At 57.4% G+C, this 17,287-nt stretch overlaps 5 protein-coding genes across 5 annotated transcripts; 2 read left to right on the forward strand and 3 right to left on the reverse strand.

Moving 5' to 3' along the window:
* Positions 1 to 712: 712 nt before the first annotated feature.
* MYCTH_2311562 (uncharacterized protein) lies at positions 713 to 1,674 on the reverse strand. Its single transcript, XM_003666620.1, has one exon. The coding sequence runs from the start codon at positions 1,565 to 1,567 to the stop codon at positions 794 to 796; it is 774 nt and encodes a 257-aa protein (XP_003666668.1). The 5' UTR covers positions 1,568 to 1,674; the 3' UTR covers positions 713 to 793.
* A 1,005-nt stretch (positions 1,675 to 2,679) lies between these two features.
* MYCTH_2113341 (uncharacterized protein) lies at positions 2,680 to 4,152 on the forward strand (the record flags this gene model as incomplete). The annotated part of the gene is made up of 8 exons (XM_003666621.1): positions 2,680 to 2,710; positions 2,788 to 2,866; positions 3,088 to 3,099; positions 3,164 to 3,252; positions 3,309 to 3,433; positions 3,672 to 3,754; positions 3,928 to 4,034; positions 4,100 to 4,152. 8 exons carry the CDS (start codon positions 2,680 to 2,682, stop codon positions 4,150 to 4,152), a joined length of 579 nt encoding a protein of 192 aa, XP_003666669.1.
* Positions 4,153 to 7,054: 2,902 nt separating this feature from the next.
* Positions 7,055 to 9,541, reverse strand: MYCTH_2140820 (uncharacterized protein). The gene is made up of 5 exons (XM_003666622.1): positions 9,168 to 9,541; positions 8,653 to 9,052; positions 8,138 to 8,558; positions 7,585 to 8,052; positions 7,055 to 7,471 (listed from the first exon to the last, which is right to left on the reverse strand). The coding sequence occupies exons 1-5, from the start codon at positions 9,230 to 9,232 to the stop codon at positions 7,332 to 7,334; spliced, it is 1,494 nt and encodes a 497-aa protein (XP_003666670.1). The 5' UTR covers positions 9,233 to 9,541; the 3' UTR covers positions 7,055 to 7,331.
* Positions 9,542 to 11,599: 2,058 nt separating this feature from the next.
* Positions 11,600 to 15,377, forward strand: MYCTH_2311569 (uncharacterized protein). Its single transcript, XM_003666623.1, has 3 exons — positions 11,600 to 13,038; positions 13,125 to 13,637; positions 13,701 to 15,377. The coding sequence occupies exons 1-3, from the start codon at positions 11,703 to 11,705 to the stop codon at positions 15,221 to 15,223; spliced, it is 3,372 nt and encodes a 1,123-aa protein (XP_003666671.1). The 5' UTR covers positions 11,600 to 11,702; the 3' UTR covers positions 15,224 to 15,377.
* Positions 15,378 to 15,869: 492 nt separating this feature from the next.
* On the reverse strand, positions 15,870 to 16,796 carry MYCTH_2130591 (uncharacterized protein; the record flags this gene model as incomplete). The annotated part of the gene is made up of 3 exons (XM_003666624.1): positions 15,870 to 15,990; positions 16,171 to 16,372; positions 16,736 to 16,796. The coding sequence occupies 3 exons, from the start codon at positions 16,794 to 16,796 to the stop codon at positions 15,870 to 15,872; spliced, it is 384 nt and encodes a 127-aa protein (XP_003666672.1).
* Positions 16,797 to 17,287: the final 491 nt, after the last annotated feature.

The raw sequence follows: 17,287 nt of genomic DNA on the forward strand, positions 1-17,287 counted from the left end.
TGTCAGGGCCGAGGGCACACAGCATGCCTTGCATTTGGCTTTGCTCCTCGCAGTGCCGGGGTGACACGAGGACACTGTCGTGCAATCGCACCAGACAAGTCGCTCAGCCATGGCTGACCGAAAATTCGGGGTGGCATACCCTTACACGACAGGCTCCTCTGTTGCGAACTAGAAGAATAAACGACCTGGACGGTCGTGTCGTCCACACTTGAAGGAGACAGAGACACAAAGAGTGAAGCATGTGATTGGATGTGCTGCGAAGATGGGATGTGTGACTCGATGATGATTATTATTACCATGTTTTGTTTCTCGTCTCCTGTGTGTGCTTCTCTGTTCTGATCAAGGCCTTGAAACGCCTCTTTCGAGAGAGGCATCTTGCCGTAACGCCTGTATTGCTCAGACTAATGATCCGTCCTCTTCGTTGCCGTTGACGGACCGTGGAACGACGCCTGATGTGGGCCAACGTAATTTAAAAAAAAAAAAAAAAAACACACTTTGGTGGCCTCGAAACCGAGATTCCCAAAGAAGAAACCCCCCCCCCCCCAAAAAAAAAATCTGCTCCAAGAACCGCCCTTCTAAAGACAACTCCAAGTAGATAGGATGTATCGTTGTACCACAACCGTACAAGCATTCGCCGATGCTGTAAACCCCAGACTCCTAGACCCAAACCCGTTTCCGTAACGTTCCCAAAGACCAAACCTGGAATGTGGAAAAGAACATGTATTGATACAAGCGCCCTTGAGGGGTAGAACTCAAAAGAGGGGGAAAGGGAGGACGGAAAAAAGAGAGCGAATCAGTAGTTTTGCCGACGGCGGAGGCGGTCCTCGAGGTCGAGGTCGAGGTCGATGCCGAGTTTGAGCGAGGCGTTCTCCTGCTCGAGGCGAGTCTTGGCCTCCTCGACGAGGGTGATGTTCTGGCGGACGATGTCGACGCGGCGCTGGGCGTCCCTCTCGCGACGCCTGACGTCCTCGTACGCCTGGCTGAGCTCGTCGTAGAGCGCGCGCCATTTGGCGGTCTTGGCCTTGGCGTCGCTCAGCTTGGTCTTGAGCTCGTCGACCTCGACCTCGAGCTTGGCCACCTTCTTGCGCAGCTTGGTGTCCTTGTGGTGGCCGGTGGCGGCTCCGTCGTTGACGTCGGACGACGCGTAGCCGCCGCCGCCGCCGCCGGCCCGGCGCAGCTCCCGGTTCTCCTGCCTGAGCTCGGCATTCTCGCGGCGGAGCTGGTCGATCCAGGCCTGCGCCGACTCGAGCTCGCGCAGCTCCCGGTTCTCCTGCCTGAGCTCGGCATTCTCGCGGCGGAGCTGGTCGATCCAGGCCTGCGCCGACTCGAGCTCGCGCAGCTCGATGCGGAGGTACTGGTTCTCGCGCAGCAGCTGGTCGTAGGCCTCGCGGCCGACCACACGATCGCGGCCCTGGGCCATCTCGGCGTCGTCAAAGAGGCCGTGTACGCGGTCGGCGCTGCGGCTTCGGCCTGATCGACTTCTTTGGCTGTCTCCGCGGGTTCGCCGCGCCTCTGCTGCCCGGATCTCGTCCTCGAAGTAGACTCGGCGGGAGCGGGCAGTAGTCATGTGGAGACGCGGATACAGAGAAGCCGGGCTAGTGGTGTTGGTGGGTTGGTGGGTTGGTGGGTTGGTTGGGGAGCTGAGGGTTGATCGTGGTGATGTCTTGGGCGGTAGGAGTTCGGCGTTTGCGTTGGAGCAGTTGTAGGATGTGAGAAGGGAGGCATGGAGAAGACGACATGCCCCCCGGGAAGGGGGATAAGTGGAATATTTAAGCTGTAGATATGGACGTTGATGATGGAGTACGGAACATGGGAGGCCTGGTAAGGCTGAGTGGGGAGGCCTATGGGGGAGAGGACATGGCACCCCTGAGTATGGTACTTCATACACTCCTGTGTATGCATGTGTGTATGCAAGCGATTCTATGTACGTCCGTTGTGGGGAGGGGGAAGGTAGCGCAGGTAGCCAGCGAGGCCGCGAGGGTAGACCAGGGTTGGGCCAAGCGGCCGAGAGTGGCGTGGTCTCGAGTAGAGGCTCCAGATCCAAGTTTCGATGAGACTACTCATCGAGAAAAGTAGGGGGGGTACAAGATAGAGACTTGACCTACCCGCGGGAGGGACGAGCAAAGAGGTGTTACGAAGAGTCGCAGGACTCTTTCCAGTAGGCGGGGCGCACAACGAGGCCACGCCCGTCAGGTTGACTTTGACCCGAGATTTCTCAAACCGGTGCGGTCTAGAGACGTCCACAGGACATCGGATTAGTCACGGGTCCGCAACCTGGGGCAGGCCTGGGAATGGGTTGAGCGGCCGCTGCTCGGAGGAGCACTACATAGTAACTAACCCCTTTGGAACCCCTGCTTTTGACATGGAAAGCACTCCCGTACCCCGGTGCCGATCAGCGACCGAGCTTCCTTGGAGCTCACACTATCTCGGTGCCTGCTGCCGAAGAGCATAGTGTGTATGCACAGCAGTGTTGTAGGCAAGGCGCCAAGGTGGCAAACCAAGTGGTGGGGGTTGGGCAAGTCAGCGAAGGGTCCTGTTATCTCCACAGAGGATCGCGATGATATCGGTCTAATAGAATCCAAGCGGAGGCCGCGGGGAGGCCGCGGGGACTGCGCAGCGCGGTGAGGTGAAAGAGCCGAGCAGTGGGCAGAGGGGCCGGGGCCTTTCGGATCGATCGTCATGTGTGTGTACGCGGGTGCGCGCCCAAATGGTAAGAGATGCGGGAAGTAGCTGGTTACGTCCCGAGGTACAGTAGTAGAGGAAGACCATGATGCGACTTTGCTGGAGCAAATTGTGTGGAAGGCGCGTGTAGCGTGAAGCAAAGGCCGAGGAGAGAGGGCGAGACCGCCAGAGGCATGTACGTACAGTACGTACCTTGATGGCGGCTGTGCGCTTGCGGCAAGCCTGTGGGCCATGCCTTAAGAGGCAACCGCTAACCTGGACATGGGTGCAAAAGCATTATTAACCCGTAACACCTGGCGGTTTATGCAAGTGGGAGAAACCAAACCATTCGTCAGCCAGCCGCCCTCGGCCGTTTTAAACTCGTTAGTCTGAGTCTATACTACGGACTTCTTCGTGTGTGTACAGTCCAGGACCATGGTCAGTAGTATCTGCAATAATAATCCGTATTCCTTACATACCTGACATACTGCGTTTTACACAGTACATGGGCAGCTGCCAGCCGACAGGGGATGCCTGAAAGTGCGGGAGAGTTCCTGCCTTGTGCACCGGCAGGCTCCAAAGTCTACCACAGTAAGTAGTTTTCGAATTTCATTTGTGTAATCCGTACCATGCATGACTGCTACAAGCATTTTACGGAACACACAATGAGAGGTGGGGTTACAGGCCTCGCCAAACTGCGCTGAAGAATCCTTTCCGCCTCCTCAAAATCGGCACACGTCGGGGTCGGCCGTCGTTTGCGTCATCGGCCTCGGTGAGTGGGTGACATGCCGTCTCTGCCAAGGCACCCGTTTTGTTTGCCCCGACCATGTCGATAAGTCACACTCGAATCCGACGTCATGCGATGGCATCTCCCACCCAGAACCTGGAGCGTCGACAGACGTCAGTCTCCGGCCGTGTCGCCGCCGGGAGGAGTCGGGGGAGGGGCACTGGCCTGCATACCGTACCGTGTTTCTGTGCTACTGTAGACGAGACCCGCTTGCGGAATACAGAGTAGCACCGGTACCGTATCTGACGCACAGTTTTTCCCACACCTGGGTTCGCCCGGCCAGATCCAGGGTCTGCAGGACTCGGGGTGAGCCTTGAGTTGCTCAGCCCCAGCCGCGGCTGAAACCTGACGTATGTATGTATAGTATTGGGCTTTTCCCTTGTCCCTTGAGCCCCTCGTTGGATGGTTCTCACGAGGCTGCGGCACTACACAACCTGGCTACAATAATAATCTGACTGCCCCGATTAAATTGCATTTAGGTTGGCGGCCGCCGCTCCCAAGGCCCCTTGGCTGCCGCTCCTTAGCACGCACACTCTCAAGATTGAGCGGGAGCAGACCTGCTGTGCAGTTGCCGCACGTACAGTATGTATGTACATACAGTACCATTTCCAAGGTATGTCAGCCTAGGCTTAAGCGCCTAACCCAATCTAGTTATTGTGGTCGTCTTGTCTGGGAAGGACAAAAGAGGGAGGCCGCCTCGCTAGTTCCTGGCTCGGTCCGCGGCCTCGACGCAGTACCCCACGAATGACGTCGTCCTCTCTTGAACCCTGACAGGCCTCGTTCCCAGGCTAGACGGATCGGTCGTAGAGGCGACAAAAAGGAGAAAAAGAAGAGGAAAAAACATGGAAACACCCTTTCGACGGCCAGGTGGTCAGGTGTTCGTTCCGAATGCACAGCCTCCTCCTCCCTCCCTTCATCCCTCCCTTTCCCTCTCGCGATCTGGAAGCTCCCAGTATCTGTCAACAGCTTATCAAAGCCCACGACGAAGACTTGGCAGGGGACCGGCTCCCGTCGACGGCTGCCCGGGTATTTTCCGTACTGTCGCGACCTCGACCGCTAACGCTTTCAGACACTGGGTGTACATGCTGGGGACTCTGAACGTTGCTCCGCGTCGTATCGGGTGGCGTCTCTAACTCCGGCGGCTTGTGTTAGCCGATTCTTGTCCTGTCTCTGCGGAACAACGAAAGAGCCAGAAGAAGGAAAGGGGGGGTAGCTCGCAAACGAAGAGACGGACCAAGAGTTGTGCTACCTAACCGACTACTTGGAAAGCCGCCGCGAAACGCTGTGCCTGGACTTCGAAAATCAACAACGGAAACACAGGGAAAACGCCTTGGGCGCAACGTCAACGTCTACACTGTAGCTCGCAGGAACCTTGCAGACCACGGCGTGACTGGCGCTCAGAGCAGACACGTTGACGACCAACTACCCGCGTCTTTCTCTCCCATATCCCTCTTTTTTTTCCCTTCCTGTCTCCGACGTCACTCAAACCAGACTGATCCTCTTCTTCGACTTGGAATGCTACCGTGGTCTTCCGCACGACAGCCGGAAAAACAAGGGACTCTCGGGCTCCGTAACCTAGGCTAGGCTAGGTGGTCGGCTCGAGGCTCTCCGCACCTCCTACACGATCACCAGTATCCCTGGCGATCAGCACCAACCTTAGGGCCGCAGGAGAGGGTAAGAGAGACGGAGGAGAATGGGAGGGGGGCTGTCAATTCTGCTTCTGACCGGACATATCCGGGGTCCCTGTCTGATCTTTCTCAACATACTATGACCCGTCTTGCCGAGAGCCTGCTATGTCTTTGGTCCTTTTTTTCCCCCTTCCTAGTAAGGGATGGCCACCAGACAAGGCAACTTCCCCTGTGCCCACCTCCTCCTCGCCTCAGTGAGCATTTGCCAGAGGGCTTGCGCCGTTGTGGAGAAAGCCCAGCTGCAGCTCGGGGACACCCGGGGGTCACCCCATCATCCGGACTTGACCGAGGGTGGGACACGGTGTGAGGGTGTACAGCTGCTCAGATATCAGACAACGCGCAAGGCAACTAGCCCCATAACCGGCATGCTATGGGCATGCTATGGGGTGCTCGGCTTGGCTGCTTGACTGGTGCGCGAAGCACTCCGTTGCGGCTCCATGTCTCTGTTTCCATGCTTTCTGATGGGAGCCTCTCGTGCTTCGATGTATATCCTCTCTTTATCCCTGACCTCTTTTGTTTTGCTGAAGAGAGACCAGTTGGCGACGAAGACTCCGCGGCCACGCCGTTTTCGCTCTATCTGGCTCTTTCATGTCTTCCGTACCCAGCTCACCTCTGCCCGTTTTGCACCCTGACCCGACGAGATCAACCAACAGTCTTGCCGTCTCGCCGTCTTGCCGGCTGCTCCTCCCCCGTTCCCCCCACTCATCTGCCTGCTGGCTGACCGTTAGGCCTCTCGCTCAAGTCCGAGATCGTCACCAACCGCCCTCGACTGGACGCGGATTCGGACGTGGAGGACCTTGCAGGCGAGGGAATCCCGTGGCTCTCGTCTCCTGGTTGCAGTTTATCTTCTTCAGGAAGCAGGAAGCAGGAAGCAGGGGTTCTCTTCCCCTCATCTGTCTGATTCTCCTCCTCCTGCATCGGCCCACTTCCCATCCAAGGAGTGTGCTGTCCTAGCCGGTGAGGTACGGTTCTGTGGTGACGAGAGCGGAAAAGGCAACCAGATGGGCTTGGCGAACGGTACGACCTTGTGGTTTGCCTTGTATGCGTCTGCCCCTCCTCTTGAATCTCGCATCCCAACCTCTAGGACATGTCCATTTTGCCACTCTGGCTGTCACCTTGGGTTCCGGCGAGGTAGATAGACACTTCCGGCCGCCGGGAACCACCCGAGGGGGGGTGTCAGTGTCACACCGTCCAACATTCTCACTTGGTTGTTGAATACGCGGCAACATTCGAGGCGGCAGAGGGACTATGTCCCAGCCCGGGTCTGCCTCTCGGCATGTATTCATCCTCGAACCCCGTGGTATGTTGGTTGGTAAGGAGGATGTGTTTTCACCTCGACACCTCTCACCTCATAACTGGTGTTGGCTCGCATATTTCACCAGTCATCAGAAGACTACGGTAACTGACCAGCAACCCTCTTCTTCCGTGAGCCGTGGCCGGTCAGGCACACTGGTTCTTAAACGAGGCATCATGTAAACAAAGATTACCCCCGAGGTGTTCTTTTGACCTACCCCGATCCACCTCGGCATTGTCATACTGTCCCTTGATTTGCCTTCGCATGCCTTGATATCCTTCTGCATACCTCGAGACGAATTCCCATATTCAAAGCCATGGTATCTTTTTTTTCTTCGTTTTTAGCATCAAAGATTCGACGGCACACTGGGACTATATCTCCAGAGGATTGTCTGCGCCCTCGTTGGCCGTTCCGATATTCCTTTACCGAGTGATTGCTCGTCACCAACCTTCTCCACTAAGTAGCGATGATGGATGCTAGCGGCTGAAGCCACTCCGTCATTAGCCTCACGGATCCGACTGCTGAGGCCGACTTGATGGACATAATTATCTGTTTCTAGGCGTTACGACCCACGCATATCATCACCCCTACTTCTCCGAGTGACACAACATAGGTCATTCACCTGTCCTTAAGAAAGACAATCATATTCGAATACAGAAATAACAATCTACGATGAATATTTTGCTATCAGCCAGTTATACAGTCATTGCTCATCACAGTCTTACTCATGCCCTCTCGCCCAGAGCGATGAAGATGAAAAGACAACCGGCAAGGGAAAGAGAACCGATCCATCCCGCCCGCGTTCTTCCGCTTTCATGTGACCTGAATCAATCCAATCGGTAGACGGAAATCTGTTGGGGGTATAGGCCTCCCCTTGGACCCTAGCCCGGGGCATGAGATTTTAGAACAGCTTGCCGGCCATGTTGACGGCAACGCTCTTGTTCTCGGTGTAGTTGGCCAGGGCCAGCTCGCCGAGCTCGCGGCCGATGCCGGACGTCTTGAAGCCGCCGAACGGGAGGGCGTGGTTGAGTATGTTGTGGCCTGTCCGTGGGGAGGAAAAGAAACGGGGTTGGTCAGTAACAAGTCCGGGAGGGGAAGAATCCCCCGGGGCCCCCCGGGGGAGGGGGAAGGGGGGAAGAGGGGGAACGGCTTACAGTTGACCCAGACGGTGCCGGCCCTGAGACCGTTGCTGACGCGGATGGCCGTGTTGAGGTCCTTGGTGTGGACCGAGGCGGCCAGACCGTAGGAGGTGTCGTTGCCGAGCTTGATGGCCTCCTCCACGGTGGAGAACTTTGCGATGGCGCAGACGGGGCCGAAGATCTCCTCCTGCATGATCGTCATGTCCTGCCTCACGTCGGCGAAGATGGTCGGCTGGATGAAGTAGCCCTTGTCGCCGTGGCGGTTGCCGCCCGTCACCACGCGCGCGCCCTGCTCCTTACCCGACTGGATGTAGCCCATGATGCGGTCGTACTGCAGCTGGCTGACCTGCGGGCCCTGGAAGGTCTCCGGGTGGAACGGGTCGCCCACCTTGTTCTGCTCCGCCCGCTTCTTGAAGGCCTCAACGAACTTGTCGTAGATGCCCTCCTGGACGTAGATGCGCGAACCGGCGCAGCAGCATTGGCCTGTTGAGGGGAAGAGGCAAGCTCTGTTAGTCACGCTGCTGCTACTGGTACTGCTGCTCCTGAGGGATAGAATGGCAAAACGCACCATGGTTGTAGTAGATGCCAAAGTTGACCCAGCTGATGGCCTCCTCGATGTCGGCGTCGTTGAAGACAATGTTGGGAGACTTGCCGCCGAGCTCGAGGGTGACCTTCTTCAGGTTGGACGAGGCGGCGGCCTTCATGATGGTACGGCCGACGATGGTGGAGCCGGTAAAGGCGATCTTGTCGACGTCCATGTGCGACGAGAGGGCGGCGCCGGCGGTCCTGCCGAAACCCGAGATGATGTTGAGGACGCCCGGGGGGAAGCCGGCCTCCTTGACGAACTGGGCAAAGACGAGGGCCGACAGCGGGGTCTGCTCGGCCGTCTTGAGGACAACCGTGTTTCCGGTGGCCAGCGCAGGGCCGATCTTCCACGCAAGCATGAGCAGCGGGAAGTTCCAGGGAATGATTTGGCCGCAGACACCAATCTACCGGAGGGCGGGGAACAAAAAGTCCAAGGTTAGCTTGTACTCTCGGAGTAGGGTAGGGGAGCACAGCAGAGAGGTGAAAGGAATCGCATACCGGCTCGCGCCTCGTGTAGCTGAACATGTCCGGGTTGATGTCGATGGTCCTGCCCTCGATCTTGTCGGCCCAGCCGCCGTAGTAGCGGATGCACCCGACAACGGCGGCGACGTCGCCGCGGGCCATGGTGATGGACTTGCCGTTGTCGAGCGACTCGACCGCGGCCAGAAGGTCCAGGTTCTTCTCGGCGAGATCGGCCAGCTTTAGCAGCAGGACGCCGCGCTGCTGCGGGGTGACGCGGCGCCACTCGCCCTCAAACGCCTTGCGGGCGGCGGCGACGGCGATGTCGACATCCTTCTCTGTGGCCTCGTGCACCGAGCAGATGACCTCTTCGGTGCTCGGGTTAATGACCTCGAACGTCTTCTTCTCCACACCCTCGACGAATTCGTTGTTGATGAAACTGGGAAGCAGGGGGGAGTGAATGTTAGTCTCACGTCGCGATTTAACACCGTCCATGTCTCACTTGTCCCCTCATTCACTCAATGGGGAGGGAGAGCGCCGGGGATGTGACCTACAGTCCGGTGGGTTGCTTGTAGGGGCCCGTGATGGGCGTCTTGAGCTCGACGAAGAGGTTGGACATTGTGGCGGCGGCGGCGGCGGCGGCAGTGGTTGTGGTGGTGGTGGAAGAGGAGGAGGAGATCAGCCGTGGCGGATGTGGTGCTGGAGCTAGCGGAGGTTCACTCAGAGCTTCCTCTGTGTACGCGGGAAGAACGCCTTTAGGAGTGCGAATCGAGGGAATTAAATTTGAGAAGAATGAGACGACTTGGGAGGATGAGGTGCAGGAGCAGGAGGAAAGAGATGGGATGAAGGGTTTGGCCTGAACTTATAAACGATTGATGAATTCCTGAACAGTTGAGATGGGGTTGAGGGGTATGGAGACGACCGGGTGGGTGTGGCAATGCAGTCGAGACAAGGAATGCAAGCACGGCGATCGCATCGCTGCTGCCCCGACTCCTCCCCCCGTTCACCCCTCCCCGCCACGGCCGAGTGGAACACGATGATAGCCAAGCTAGGCGGCAGCCAAGCGGGGTCGACGCCTCAACGGATTAATGGAAGTGACGTCGGCCTCTCAACGAACACTCGAGAAGCACCAGAGGCGCGCATGCCCATTGCCGTTATTGCGTTTTCCCACTTGTCCATCTTGAATCTTTCTGTCTCGACGACGTTCATCAGGAGACCAGCACGCTGGAAGAAAGAAAACAGAAGCCAGCCTGTCGCGACTTTTTCGGGGCTTCTCTCAGCCTACTACTATGGGGTACTAGATCCATAGAGTGGACATAGGTATGTAGTCCGTACATACGGAGATACGTTGTACATACATTTGTAATGGGTCACCCTCCACTTTCTCTCCAAACCTCCGATGCTGCGGGGGAGTCCCACTCGTCCGCGCCCCATGGCCAGATTCTTCCTCTGATTTGCGGATGCGACCCCCGGCTTCCCCGCAATATGCTTGGATAGCGGCACTGAATGCGGCGCGCAACCCCACCGCATGCGACACCGGACGAGTGGACTACTAGCAGTGCGCAGTAAGCCAAGCTGAAGCGGGCTCGACAAGCCGATGGCTGTTTCGACATTTGAGCCCGTACCTTACTGAGGTTCGTCGCTTTTGTCTCAATCCGCTTCCCCGGAAATCGCGGGGTGCAGTCGCACCATGCTCACCAATCCATGCGCAGTACACTGAACATGCGAGCGTAATACCGTGTTTGGCATCCCGTTTCCCCGGAGGGAATGTTCTAAGAGCGATTTGCGGGGGCGGGTCTCTCCGATCAAGTGTAGCACAGAAACTAGTGGAGAGAAGCTGCGTGCAACCCGTGACGCAAAGCACGATTGACTGAAAGCGAGTGTTCCAGACGCCCGGTCGAGCATCATGAGGAAGTTGCCAGGTTCCTCCAATGTGGCACCTTACTGTGGAGGGTACGTCGAAGCGTCGTTCCTGCGGCCGATCTCTCAACGAGGTGCTCGGAGCAGCCGGTGAACAGCTGCGCTCGGGGTAAATTGCAGCGAGCTACACGGAGCACGCGGCACGGAGCACGGAATAATACGGATGTAGTCCATGCTTGAGGCGTGCGTGGTGGAGTGGGGGTGTTCGTTCGTAGCGGGTAAAGTATTCAACTCCGAAATGACATCGTCGAGGGCCTATACTAACTAACAGCAGCAGAGTCAAGTTCCGGGCAGTTCGCAGCGCGGTGGGGCCAGTTGCAGGCTCGATGCAAGTCTCTGACTAGTTTGTAACAAGGAACTGTCCTTTATTAACTTGTAACGCCCTCGGCTGATCGCCAAAGCTTGTCCGTACTACTACTCGTGTGTACTGCACTCGAGATAGAGTTGATCCGTACCTGGGGCCGCTTTGTCAGGCAGGGCAGTATGGAGTGTCTGATCCTACCTACTCGGCACTTTTTACTATGCGGGATGGAACCTGAACGTTGGTCTGAAAACCTTCCATCCTTGCGTTCATCAAACTTTGGAAGGCATGGACAACGCATCACCTTTCTCTTCGCCGTACTGTGTAATCTCTGGAGTTCCCTGGGCACTCTGCACAACAAAACGGGAACAACCCGAAATGAGCGGCAAGGCGATACGATGCATTGCTACGAGTTTTCAGGATGTGGTATTGAGAGACTGCATCGCTTTGTTTGCCGGTTTTGCACTCTTCAATGCAGTTTTCATTGCTGCTTGGGTGAGCTGTGTATCGCGCTAGCTGATAAGAGATAAGCATTTTGGGGCTGGGAAAGAGGGCTTCGGCGGTCGGCAGCTCTAGGAAAATTTCTCCGACGAGCAACTAAGGTACCTACGCCAGAGCACTTGAACCTGCCGCTTCAAGCCCCCGCGACCATCGCTCCATAGCTCGCTCAGTCCAGTGAGGACTCTCCATGCTACCAACAGTTTCGATACGAGACTCGTAGGCAACAATTCGATCATCCTGGGCATAGTCACCCAGTCTCCGGCCGCGGCGATCCGCGAACCCTCTCCTTCGCTTTCGATCCGCTTGCCCCGCAGCGCAACGTTGTCTCGTCCAATTCAATGGGCTTCGCGATCCTGTCTTGCCCGCCATGGCTGACACGTCAGAAATAGAAGCGGAGCTGCTCGCCGCCCTGGGCGTGTCACCTCCCGCTCGGGACGGACCCGTACCCACCGAGACGGACACCTCCCAACTTCAATCCCATGAACGGCAGCAAGCGCAGGATCCAGCCTCCGAGGCCCTCCCTGCCCCCGCCCCCGCCCCTTCTCTTCCCGCTCCTTCGACCTCTCCAGAGACCCCGGCCCCCTTGCCAGACCCGGCGTCAAACCCAATTCCGACAGCTACCTCCGCCCCTGCCGCTGCTCCTGTGACGACAGCAAGTGCTCCTTTCCCGACCATCACCTCTTCCGCCCATGACGACCACCCTGTTCCGGACCTGGGCGCAAATGGCTCGAACCCGCCAGCCGTTCAGCAGCCTTCCACTGTCCCGCCGCTCCCAGCTGCTCACGACGCGCCCGAGCCACGGTCCCCGAAACGTCCCAGGAGCTCAGACGCTTCTGGCGAGAGCAGTGCCAAGAGGCAGAGGACGGAACAGCCACCCCCGAAGCAGGACGACGCAACTGGGGGATCAAACATTGACTTCGCTGCCATGCTGAATGACGCCCTTGCCAATTTTGATCAGCATGCCGGCTCGGGAGACAACGACATGGTCATGCAAGATGCGGCCGCACTTTCGCAACCCGCTACCGCCGCTCCCGCGAGTACAGCGTCCGACCACGAAAAAGCCGAAAGCAGAATCGTGAAAGTATCCAGCAATCCCTTCTACGTCATGCGCTCCATGAGCCTCCCGGTATTAGGCAATATTGCCGTCCAGATCTTGCTCAGGCTGTCGCAACAGCCGCGCTCCGAGACAGAGTCCCTCCTCGCCAACCCGACATCCGAGTTCCGCAAATCCTACGACATGTTGAGGGACATCTTTGTGGCTACTAGGAAGGCCTTCTGTGACTCGCCACTGCTGTCTCCGGACGAGCTGGATGTCACCGACTCCGAGGATCGCGAGACGATCCGAATGTCGAACCTGGCCGCTACCGCCGTCAGTGCCTTCGGGGCCCACGATGTAGCGGTTCAGGACGTGCACGATGCATTCTTCTCCATATTCATCCCCGAGGATGGCGAATACAAAGCGCCACTGACCGACCTGCTTGTGTCCCTGAAAACCCGCCTGTTGCTGGATGCGCTCAACAAGCCCGAACAGTCCCAACCGGTCTCGCAGCTCTTAGGTGCCCTCTTCCCAGCCAATTTCGACGACTCGCTGAGGCAGCGCAGCGGGGACATGATCCTGAACGCCGACGAGGAGGCGCTCGTCCTCCGAATCCGAGAGCGGAGGGAGCAGCTCGTCAAGAGCGCGGCCGACGAATCTATCAAAGGTAAGCCACACACACACACACACACACACACGCACACTGTGGACTCATGCGGCAGAGTTCTGTATCGACTAACACCCTTCCGACAGCACTACTAGAGGAGCAATCGTCGGCCACTATGTTCACCGAGAGCTTGAGCGCCTTCCTGCAGAGCCACCTCGGTGTAGTCGTGGATTATGCCGAGAAGTACGGCGTAAATATCCCGCTCAGTGAGGACGAGCCTGCCACAGCCCGAGGCCCCAACAATTCTCAACACGAAGAAGACAAGTCCTTGGCTGCCCTGCTGCAGTCTCAACTGGAGCAAACAGACCGCGACCTTGCGGCAGCGGGGAAGGACGCCCTCTCGAACGGAACCGCCTCGAACCAGTTCGGGTCAGCCGGCAATGACGGGCTGGAACTCAAGAAGCTGATCGAAGAATCGCTTCCAAACTGCATCCCTGAGTTGAAAGAGCAGCCGACCAATATGAATTCTTCAGACGGAGCCTCTGACTTTGACTCCAAAAACCTCGCTTCTTTCATCTCGGAGAAGCTCAAAAGCGAGTTCGACAACCCTACCCACGGGCTCTCAAATATGCCTGCGCCGGCACATTCGCCCAATACAGGTGAGGGCTCGCCCCCGTCCATAGTGGCGATGTTAGAGAAGGCTAACCCGGCACACCAAACAGTGCATCCCCAGTACTTGGCACAGCTAAACCAGTCTCACCATTCATCGCCCCGCCAATCGCACACTCAGGGCTCAACCCCGACTCCCCCCATAGGAACGAATGGAGATACTCTGCCCCCCAACCAGTCGATGCCTACGGCGGCTCTCTATGAAAAAGCCCGCCAAGCAGCGGTTGCCAAGTCATCCCACACTACCCGGCGCGAGGGTCTGCACTCTACGAGGCGGCCGTGGACCGCGGAAGAGGAGAAAGCACTCATGGCCGGTCTCGACATGGTCAAAGGACCTCATTGGAGCCAGATTCTGACGCTGTTTGGGCCGAACGGCACCATCTCCGACATCCTGAAGGACCGGACTCAGGTCCAGCTGAAGGACAAGGCGAGGAACCTGAAGCTGTTCTTCTTGAAGACGAATTCCGAGATGCCCTACTATCTCCAGAGCGTGACCGGAGAGTTGAAGACGCGGGCGCCGGGCCAGGCAGCTCGTAAGGAGGCAGAGGAGAAGGCGCGCATGAACTTGGCGGACGAGCAGGCGAGAATCGAGGGGATCATGACCTTGGCGGGTGGTCTGCAGAACAACAACCACCACCCTTCTTCGAGCACCCCCCTCGCTGCCTCGCCGGCGAAACGGAAAAGCCCCTCTACTGCCGGCTATGGAGGCTCTGGGGCTGGTGCGGCAACAACAGCCAATGGCTCCGCGACCCCAGCGATGTCGGCGCCACCACGAGTCAAGACGGAGCCCGCAGACCAGCATTCGCTCCACAAGGTCCCGGCGTTTCCTCCAATACAACCGGCCCCGGCTCCTGCTTCGTCCATGCAGCAGGGCAGGAGTAACTTGCCGCCGCTGCAGCCGCAACCGGGCCCGCATCAGCAGCCGAGACCCCAGGCTCAGCAACAGTATCATCAGCAGTCTCACCATCCCCAGAAACTTCAGCAGCCCCAGCAGCCCCAGCAGCCATCGCGCCTGGAACCGCAGAAACCGATGTCGGCGCAGCAGCAACAGCAATATCGCCAACAGGTTCAGCCACAACACCAACCGCAGCCGCAACAGCAGTCTCAGCCGCAAGCCCAACCTCAAGCCCACTCTCAACCGCAAGCACAGCAGCATCAGCAGCCACAGGCGCCACCGCCACCGCAGTCGCAGGCCCAGTCGCAAACCCAACCTCAAGCCCACTCTCAACCGCAAGCACAGCAGCGTCAGCAGCCACAGGCGCCATCGCCACCGCAGTCGCAGGCCCAGTCGCAAGCCCAACCTCAAGCCGCTCCTCGACCTCCGTCGGCGTCTCAGCCAGCCCCGCCACAGCCAGCTCCGCCGCAGGTTCACCAGTCTCGCCCCTCTCCTTCTGCCACGCACACCCAACCGCTCCCGACCCCTCCAATTCCACCAAACCACCACTCGACGCCCGATCACGCGCAGGAGACCAAGATGATTGAGACGTTGCAAGCCGCCACCGCTGCGTCAACGGCCAATGAAGCCCAGCCCCCTGTTCCCGCGGCAGCGGTATCGGAGGGTTCAGCCGCCCCATGAATTAGGCTCTAGCGAGAAAGTCTAGCCTCTGGTACGAGTGCTGTTTGAAACATTGTGTCTCTGGAACTACGGGACGAATCATCCGGACTCCGCCGATGGAACAGCGGCGGTAGTGACTGACGACGACATGTTATCAAGTTGGAGTGAGTGGGTGTGAGTTTGGCCCCTTGGGGCACTCGGGTAGCCGGCAGAATGAACGGCTTCCTCACGAGGTCCGCGACGTGTTACGCTTCCTCCTCTTTTACTGTTTCCTTTTGGTCATGTATATAGGCTCAGCACGGCAAACACCGGCGCGGCTTGGCATGGCATGGCATGGCATGGTACTTCTGGTATGGGCTTTATGACTGTATGGCACGGCGATACCCCGACACTTTGTCATATCGCTGCGTTTGCGACAGGTTCGGCGCTTTTTTGGGGGTGGAAAATTGACAGAAAGTCTTGGCTTTATTTTGCAGTTTGGATGATACCATGGGATGGTAGCTGGCAGGAACAGACACGAGTCAACGAGGTCATTGCTTATTGCTACGCTGGCGGCCGAGATGACGGAGTGAACTGTCTTGAGTGTGACCGTTTGATGCTATAAGCATGCTCCCACCAAGTTATGTTACTAGAGTGCGTTGAAGCTGCCTTTCGAGGATATTCTTCTCTATTGAACAAGTGGCATGCGGAAGGAAGAAGGCGTCAGGGACACCTTGACCGGCAAGTTCCCTGATGGAGTATGGGTTCCTTGATTGTTTTTCCCGCGAGATGAACTCGCGGGGACCGGACTATTCGCGGTCGAGGAGCGCTAATTAGAGGGGAATATGTTGGACCCGGCTGCAGCAGACTCCCGAGACGCAAAATGTGATCGACTTCGCTGCCAGTCGGACAGCTAGAATATGACTTTGACCAGGAACGCCTTTCCTGTGTTCTCCTGCTATGTACCCTACATGCATGTACATACATACACGCGCAGCACAGCGGGAACCGTCCCGTCGCGCTCGGGAGGGTCGGCATCGGCCGGCGCGGTTTGGCCCCGGACGGGCAGCGAGGCGTGCCGGTCGGGCAATTCAAGCCGTACTCTCGATCCGATAATATTATTTCCATTGGTCGCCCCCGCGTCGCTCCGGTATACGCAAGCGGCGCGTTTCCTCTGGCACTGGTTGCATGCTAAAAGCACGGGGATAACACCCACGTGTGTCAGTATTAATAAATAATTTGGCCGATGAGTGGAATCATTAGGAACTTCGGGAGTCAACACGTAGAAGGGATAATTAACGTTAGAACGATAGAAATTTTCAGTGTTAGAAAGGATACGCCGTGAGAGAAATGGACTCAAGTTAATGGGTGCATCCATGACTTCCATGGCAGGATAAGGTAAGGTACCTATCCATTAGGAAGTCCTTGGATGCACTCACTACTCTAGTGTAAGGTAGTTAACACTTATAGTTGAGTCGAGTCGATCAAACAAAAATAGAACTAAACCTGGACGTGCGCCGTCGCATTTCTTTTTGCTTGTTCGGCAACGCTCACAAGCAATGGCAATCTTCAGCCTCTTGAACCTGCGCCGAACCGGCAGTCTCTGATCCGACATGGCGGATGCGTTCGCTGCTGGTCTCCATTGGAAGGAAATCGTGGCCATTTGCGAAGCAGAAGCGGAACAATCGGCGGAATGCGTCGGATGCATCGACGGAACTCTGGCGGAAAGAACATTGATTGGCCGCGTCAAGCCAGACGCCAACCAATGGCGACTTCCAAGTTCAAACATGCGAGGGACTTGGGGTACATTTGGCCCCCCACCACACTTCGGTTTACCCCTTGATGAATGCAACGTAAAGACCCCACCTGACAGCGGCGGAACGGGAGCCACCGACGGACCTTGGCGGCGGCGCCTGTGCGGATTAAGCTGAGGCGTACACTAACATTCCCCTTCCCTTTTGGGACTGCCCAAATACCGTGTAAGTCGGAACCCTCAGGCAACCAACATAGGATAATCACAGCGCGACCTACCGAACAGGTTTCGTATCGGGATATCTTCAGAGTTTGCGATCCGATCCGCGCGTACATTGATCACTTCAGTATTTA

The sequence above is a fragment of the Thermothelomyces thermophilus genome, chromosome 7 (genome assembly GCF_000226095.1).
Source record: "Thermothelomyces thermophilus ATCC 42464 chromosome 7, complete sequence".
Taxonomy (NCBI): Eukaryota; Fungi; Ascomycota; class Sordariomycetes; order Sordariales; family Chaetomiaceae; genus Thermothelomyces; species Thermothelomyces thermophilus.